The 8511-nt window shown below is 36.7% G+C and overlaps 1 protein-coding gene across 1 annotated transcript; it reads left to right on the forward strand.

Moving 5' to 3' along the window:
• Positions 1 to 1853: 1853 nt before the first annotated feature.
• Positions 1854 to 6985, forward strand: LOC113838118 (vomeronasal type-1 receptor 4-like; the record flags this gene model as incomplete). Its single annotated transcript, XM_027433885.1, has 2 exons — positions 1854 to 1931; positions 6070 to 6985. Coding segments are annotated over 2 exons (994 nt in total), but the record flags the coding sequence as incomplete, so codon positions are not given.
• Positions 6986 to 8511: the final 1526 nt, after the last annotated feature.

The following is an 8511-nucleotide window of genomic DNA, read 5'->3' on the forward strand; positions in this document are numbered from 1 at the left end:
CTGTGTCTATCCTGAGCAAGGTATCTCTCTATATAGATTGGGCTCCTGTAAGTCAGTTTAGCATTAGAGTAAGATCTTGGACCCCCTGCCAGGGACCTTCTCTCTTGTCCCAGCCACACCATTGTCACCTATATCACAGCAGTCTATTTCACACTTACAAAGGTTCCCATTTGTCAGACAGGAGTCAGTGATATCTCACTATCTCAAGTAAACTGATTCTGTGGGTTTTCCCATCACGGTCTTGACTCCTTTGTTCATATTATCACTAGTCTCTCACATAGAATGTACTCCAGAAGCTTAGCATAATGAAAAGATGTAGAATTCTGCATCTGTTTTCATCTGTTTCTGGAAAAAGGTTCTAGTTTATCTGAGGTTGTGGATTGTAGGCTAGGTGTCAATGTCTAGTGTGTTGTGGTCCCAGGGTAGGGTCTCACCGAAATCAGAACACAGGGGATACAGAGTAGAAGCAACTGAATGTCAGACTTTATTTTTTCGGAGCTCTTATGCATGAGCTTAGGCAAGGTGTCTCACAATCTTTAAACCAACAATACCACACAAGACATCAGGTGATGTCTCCCCCTATGAAACAATATCTCTACTATATTTAACAGTAGAGATATAAAAACAATATCTCTACTATATTTAAAAGTAGAGATATAAAAACAATATCTCTACTATATAGCAACAAGCACTTCCCTATGTTTATAAACATGGGAGCACTGTTCACTGACCCTGAGAGCCACTTCCTTAACTTGAGTAGCAAATTCCTGCAGATCATTTGAAACATGTCAGCAGAAGTATGCGTCCTCCTATTCTTGATACACCAAGTCTCATGCTTCAAACTCTTTATTATTTGACTCATGAAGAGCCTGCATTTCACTAAGCCAGCTCTGTATCTCCACAGCCTGGTATCTTTTGCTTTATGTCTGTTATCTGAAGAGGACCAGTCTAACTTTTGATGGAGAGACACATGGCTGTAGGATACTTAGCACTTGCACACTATGTGTGGACAATAGTCCTGACAAGTTTAAATGTACTTTATGTTTCCAAGAGCTGTATAGGAAAGTGGCTCTCACAGGATTAATATAAAGCCTGGGCTCAGCAAGAGAGTCACTGAGATTCCCAGCAGTAAAAAGTTTCTGCTGATTTCAGGTCCATTTTGACTTGATATTTGATTTACAGTTCTATGACTTCAGTGACTGTGATGCATTCCATTTGCTTTGCTCAGAAAACCACATGGCTTGGAGGAACAGGTGTGAAGTATGGTTGTGCCCAATTGTGTGACTTTTAGCAATTCATGTGTGTGATATAAGTTAGGATCATCTGGAAAGACCAAATACGTTGTGATTTTAAATATCATATTTACTTATTTATTACCTTGATACTAGGTCTCTTGCAGTCCAGGCTTGCTTTAATTCACTATAAAATTGAGGCTGACCTTGAGGTCCTTGTTGTCCTAACTCTGCCTCCTGATTGCTGGAATCACAGGTTTCTGCTTCTATACTTGCCTAATTTCACATTTCATATTTCTTGTTAAGTTTATTACAATTTTTTCCATTTTTGTCATCAATGTTAGTGATGTCTTCATTTTAAAATATTTTTCTATTAGTTATAACTTGCACGTAGGAAAATAACAGATATTTATATTTTTTAATATTAAGTGATCTAATACTAATCTATGCCTATTATAACCTGACTAGTAGAATGTCTACACAACATACAGAAGGCCTTGGGCTTGATTCATAAAAGGTGGAGTGTAACTATTGTGCAATGACAGAGAGAATGTAAATATTTCATAGATAATCAACACAGTATGAGCGTACTGTGAATTTTCATATTGACTTATTACTTAGTCCTTCGGCACCCTCACAGGGGGCCCGCATTATCCTGATGTTATCCACAGTCACCCTCACTTTGGGATTTATATTACAGTAAGAACCAACAGGGACTCACTTATGGTTAAGAATTCTTATATTTTTTTCAGTCACACCTTAGTAATGGGATCATTCTTGTGCTTCCTCTCTATGTTCCTCCAATCATTTTTACCTTAGATTTCCATCAATGGTTTTCTCTCTTGTATGGCTCTTACTCCAATTTTGAGCAGAATCTTATAACATTAAATCTCAACTGCTTATTTTTTGCCAATAGAACTTAGGGCCTTACACTGGCCTGGACACTACCACTGAGCTAATTTTAATCCACTTTATAGTTATATCCCATCGGACAATATTAAAGTTTCACATTATTCTGATTATTCTTAATTATCTCACATGCACAACCTGAATTTTAAATCATCATGAATTCTATTGTAATAGATAAATCATATAGGAGAATGAGAAGGGGAGAAGAGGAGGGAGCAGGAAGTGAGGGAGCAGAAAGGTTGAGTCAGGGGAAGAATAGATGATGAATCATATAATAATAAAAGAATCCAGTGGTGGTGGGACATGACTTTTATCTCATTTGTAAAACATAGGTAGAAAGGTCTCTGTGAGCTCTAGATCAATATGATCAACATAGGGAGGTCGAGGAAAGCTAGAGCTACATAATGACTCCCTGATTGAAAACAACAACAATTATTAGCAAACACATACAGGATTTAAAATGAATGATTTTATTAAATTAATTTCTCCTCAATATGTTATTTGTTAATCACAATAGCATTTCATATTGCAGTGTGTACAGAGTAAAAGTGTTAGAAATTCATTGGTACCACTATAGCCTTTATCTCAGCAAAAACAGCAAAGCATATTTTCAGTGGAATCATAAATTCCTGGTGTATGTGTACTTGTGAAATTAAACTGGGAGTTGTGGCAATTCCTATGATGTCAATCAACACTTAGGCAATATTTATTTACAATCTGATATTATAAGCCTTTCTTGTAGTTTTTATTTTCCTGTGGAGTGAACAGTCATATTAAAGTGAAAAAGTGAAAACTGTATATATATGTATATATATATATAGAATATATATTATATATAATATATAAATATATACCATATAATATGTTTATATGTGTTCTATTTTTATTTTGTGTAAATGAATGTTTTGCCTGAATGTATATGTGTGCCTTATGGAATTCAGTGCCTACAGTGGCCATAAGAGTGTGTCAGTCCCCACCGAAACTGGAGTGCAAGTAATAGTGAGCCAACATGTGGGTGCTGGGGAACAAACCCAGGCAGTCTACAACAGCAGCAAGGTTCTATACCACTCAGCCAACTCCGTAGTCCTCTCAAATGCGAGCTTACAGCAAAAAGAGTACAGTTACATAACAACAAATTGAATTTTTTATGTTAGGAACATAAACTGTGTTTAAGAAGTGAATTCGTTTAAGAACATGTCTCATGGCTTTGTGATCACAGACCTACGTGACTGTGTTTGTGGTGTACTATACACTTTCATGTCCATAATGTATCCACTTTGCCTCTAAACATGTTTATGGGTTAGTTACTTCTCCTTAGTGTTTCTGAGGTCAGATCATGACAGTTACAAAAATATAGAGGTGTCAAAATAACAGGATATGAATGTTTCATAAGTTGTCACTTCTAACAGCCTTATATGCACTTAATTCATAAAAATGTTATTTGCTATTATTCATAAATTTTTAAAGAAATAACCTAAGTGAATATGTGCTATTGAGAATATTGGGGTTAAGTTTGGGACCAGTATATTCATGTGCATTATTCTATGTGAAGAAAAGTATTCATTATCAGAGTGGGCAAAGTGAACCACCTTTTCTGTGCAAAGGAGTGGTATCAGAGAGTGGTGGTCATTGGTTCCTACTTAATTCCTTTAACATCTCTTCTTCACTAAAATGAAAACAGGTGTGCAGTGAACTACTCAAGTCTCAAAGATGTGGTACAGATATTTCCTAGTCACTGACATTACAAAAGTCTCCAAGGCCAGAGCAGAGCTTAGCAGAAGCACTCCAGGGTGCTTATTGGAGCACCTTGTCAATACTTGTAATTTTCTCTATTCTACCAGATGTAGTTATGTAGGTCCATTGGCATCTATTTCCGAGAAATGTGTCCAGTGTCCCAGCATGTATTTTCTATTTGTTCATTTTGTTGCCTTTTGTTTTAGTTAGCTTAAATGTAACTAGTTTATTTAAGCCTTTATCTTATTTAAAGTTTTGGTTGACCCGATCCTTCTTCTCTCCATGTCTCCTCTCCTAGTCCATCTTATCTCATGCAAACACATTATTTTCCTTCTCTGCTCACACATGATGTGTTTTCTTTCCTTCCATAACCTCACATATGGTAACTCTTTTTTAACTCTCTTATGGGTCACATTCATGTTACCTCGGCTCAACTTGCATTCATCCCACTTATACGCATTTTTCTAACACTCATAACTACTAAACCTCATTGACACAGAGTGTAAGCTAGTGATGTGTCTGGGCCAGTCTTGCCTCACTGAATAGAAGACTTTGTACATTCTGCTATAGCCTTTCCCTAGGGTGTTCTACAGTGCCAGTGCATAGAGAAGGGAATACCGCCAGTATCTGACAGTTCCTTAGGTCACAGCTCATATCTCCAGTCTGTTTAAAACTGTTCAGATACCAAGATTCATGGTCCATTTTGTCCCAGTTCTTGATTGTGCAGGAGATGGTCATTGCATTGGCAATGATTAGATGGAGCAATTGGATTTTTCCTAGGACTGCATTTTTGAACCCGGTACTGATCCCCAGCTGCTTCTGCTTATTCCATCAAGGAGATCTCAGCTCCTCAAGAGGATTTCAGACAACTTCTCCTGCAGAAATATACTACGGTGTGTTGTGACTTTACACCGACTTCACTGCACGGATGGACTGTGTAATCCACTGCCTTATTTCTATCATTTTCTGTCTAAGCCAATTGGGTGCTGCATGATTCTCCCAGACACAGTTTCAAGTGAGACACAGGACAGCACTCCAGCAGCTATCATTATCAGATAATGCCCTTATCGTTGACATTGATAGTAGCATTTTCTGCCTTTCTCTCTCCTGTTTATATTCTGTGAGACTTCATCTTGGCAGATATCTGTTTCTATCTCAATGGCCTGACATGAGTGTGCACACATGTGTGTGTCTATAGTTTATGATTTTCATGAATCCATATCTTAGCATGATGGAAGTTGTCAGTTCAAGCATCATTCTAATGCACTTTTTGTTTTTAGTAACATTTCCTAATAAAAGACTATTGTATGGTAATGGCCAAAAGACAACTCAGCATGACCAAAGTCTAAATTGAGAAATTTTATTCATTGGATTTGGTTACTACATGGAAGGAAACACTTCTCACAGTGCAGACTGAAATTCATTCTACAGGGAGTTTGGAACAAGGGTAAACCTGATTGGCACTTGTCTCAGGTGGGTGGGTCTTAAAGCAATGAATAACATTTAAGGAAGTTAAATTCAGACAGTTATTTGGGGTATTTTGACTCCCAGGTTGTAGAACAGGGTTGGGTACTTTTCGGTGAGAATTTTCATGAAGGGATTACAAAAGATAGAGTTAGTTTCATATTAAATCACAGACAGCTCCAGCTGAGGCAAGATGAAGGAAACTTTGTCATGTCAAAATACCAGAGGTATATTCTCAGAGGTATTACAAAAAATTGACTTTTCATATCTTTTATTATTAGATGAGAGATAAATGTAGTATTAATATATTCTATTTTGTGAACATTATTTAAATCGTTTTCTTTTACACAATAAGTAGAAAATATCGATATATTCTGGAAATCTTATATTGTATTTGTTCTATAGGTTGTAAAATTTCATTGTTTCTTGTGGGCCAATGTCACATCATTGGGAATGTTTTGTTTACTATGAAACATGATGGCTCTCTTTCCATCTGATGTGGAATCAGAGTTAATTGCTCATTCTCACAGTAACATACATGGAAAGTAACTTCTGCCAAACTTTATAATGAGGTCTTTTTTTTGTTGGGGTTGGCCTTGAAAACCTGAACTTTTTGAGTCCTTCTTTTAGACCTTAAGTTTCAGGCTCTCAGTAGCCCCATCAATTAAAGGCTTATACCCTGATAGAAATCTGTAAATATTTGTCACAATATATTTGACCAGAAGAATAGCAGCATCATATACTTAACGAAACTGTGCCAAATCACAGAATGGATTTCTGGAATCTGGCAATTGGCTTTATTTACTTATCACAAACTACAGCTGGAATTCTGGGAAATATCTCCCTAATTTTCTACTATGTAATCCTTTACTGGAGGGAAAACACATTAAAGCCCACAGATTGGATTCTCATTCCCATATTGTCAGCCAATGCCTTGATCATTATCTCTACAGGAGTGCCCCAAACAATGGCGGTTTGGGGATTGAAGCATTTCTTGAATGACTTTGGATGTAAACTACTGTTGTACTTTCAAGGACTTGGTAGGAGTGTATCTATTGGTACCACCTGCCTCTTGAGTGTCTTCCAGGCTTTGACCATTAGTCCCAGGCAATCATGTTGGAAGCGTCATAAAGTCAAAGTTGAGAAGATAACTGGCTATCATGTCTCCCTCATTTTGATCCTGTTCATCTTGATTTTTCCATATTCGTTTGTTAATTCGGGCAGCAAAAATGTGACAAGAAAAGGAGATTTAGGTTACTGCTCCATTGTAGGGTGGAATGGAATTGGCCCTTTACTCTATGCAGCATTGGTGGTTTTCCCTGAAGTCTTCATTTCTGTGCTCTTGGTGTGGTCCAGTGGCTCCATGATTTTTATTCTGTACAGACACAAGCAGAGGGTTCAACACATCCGCAGCACTCACGGTTCCTGTAGAAAATCTCCTGAATCCAGAGTCACCCAGAACATTCTGATCCTTGTGTCGACCTTTCTGGCTTTTCATACACTCTCCTCCATCTTAAGAGGCTACATTATTTTTTTATATAATCATAATTGGTGGCTGGTGAACACCAATCGAATAGCTTCTCTCTGTTTTCCATCATTTTTACCCTTTGTTCTCATATATCGTTACTCTATTGTATCTAAGCTTTGTTTGGTCTCTATAACAAATAAGAATAATTTAATCTCATTTTAACTATGAAAATAATATATTTTTCTCAGTATCCAGTTGTTTACGCACCAGTCGCTCTCAAATTGCCAATACAGAATGTAAAGTAGTTAGCAGGTTGTCTTTTTAAGGTTAGCTGAAATGAATATGAAAGCTTTGTCAGCTGGTTGATTCAGCAGTCTACATGAGCCAATCCCATCTTGTGATGCCTATAGAACTATTCAACATGAAGCTGTGAGAGTCGTTACTCTGCCCACCTGATGTGCAAAGGATCCAGCAAAATGCTGTCAATAAAACTGCCATTCTTGTAGCTTTCATTCTGTAAGGTGATCTTTAATCCTTGTTGACTTCACAGACAGCTCGGTGCAGTATATTCTAATTGCATGGATACTGAAATAGTGACTGGCAATGAACTTGTATGTCAGAAGGCCCTTTTCCTATGACAACTGCTTTATCCCACATGAATGCCAGAATAAAACTGGATTATTATCTTTCACCTTTTATAAAATCAACTCAAAAGGACAAATAGTTTTGGTATTTTTCTGAACATATTTTGATATTATTTTATAAGAACCAGCATCAGCAGGGATATTGATTTGTATATATTCTTTGCTGATGTTGTCTTTATATGGTTTGTCATCATTGTAATGCTATCTTCACTAAAGAGTTTAAAGGAATTTAACATAGCCATTGTGGAAATCAGTTGTGGCCTTTCAAAAACACCTGAAAATGGAATCACTATTTTACCCAGGTATTCCATCTTTGTGTGTATCCACCAAGGACTCCATATCATACACTGGAGACGTTTGCACACCCATTTTCATTGCTGCTTATGTACTATAAGACAGAAAATAGAAGCCACTTAGATACCTGTACACAGATACAGTGACAGTTAAAATGTGTCTATATGCAAAATGGATTATCATTTGACAACAGGGAGACATGATGACAGGAAATATGTCAGCAAATTGTTGGATGTATAAGGGGTAACTTTAACCCAGGTCACATAAACTCAGTATGAGATTAAAACATCACATGATTCCCATCATATGAAAATATTATACAATAATACCTACAATTATATAATCAAAGGGGTGTCAGTATAATAACTTCAATATCACATTTGGAAAGGAGACCAATAAAGGTAGCATTAAGTGAGGACCCGATAAAAAGATGCATATTCATGAAAAAGGATATAAGTTAATTATTTTCTATTTCCCGTTATTTCTGCTACTTAAAATGTAATGGCTAGTGACAAGGTAAAAACATAAGCAAAACTGGATGGCTTCACCAGGGCTGTTCAAACTACACTGAAGTTTAGTGAAATATACAGTATTTTGGCCTGGCCAATTATTACTATGACTCACTATTTCATGGTTGCCTATTAATGCTTTTAGTTGTGAGTTCATTAAAATAAACTGATATTAGTTAAAAATGAAACATCATCACATATTTTTCAAAGATACCCGTGTGGTTCAACATATAGCTAGCAATAAATGTAAATCATCA

The sequence above is a fragment of the Cricetulus griseus genome, unplaced genomic scaffold (assembly GCF_003668045.3).
Source record: "Cricetulus griseus strain 17A/GY unplaced genomic scaffold, alternate assembly CriGri-PICRH-1.0 unplaced_scaffold_551, whole genome shotgun sequence".
NCBI classification, from domain to species: Eukaryota; Metazoa; Chordata; class Mammalia; order Rodentia; family Cricetidae; genus Cricetulus; species Cricetulus griseus.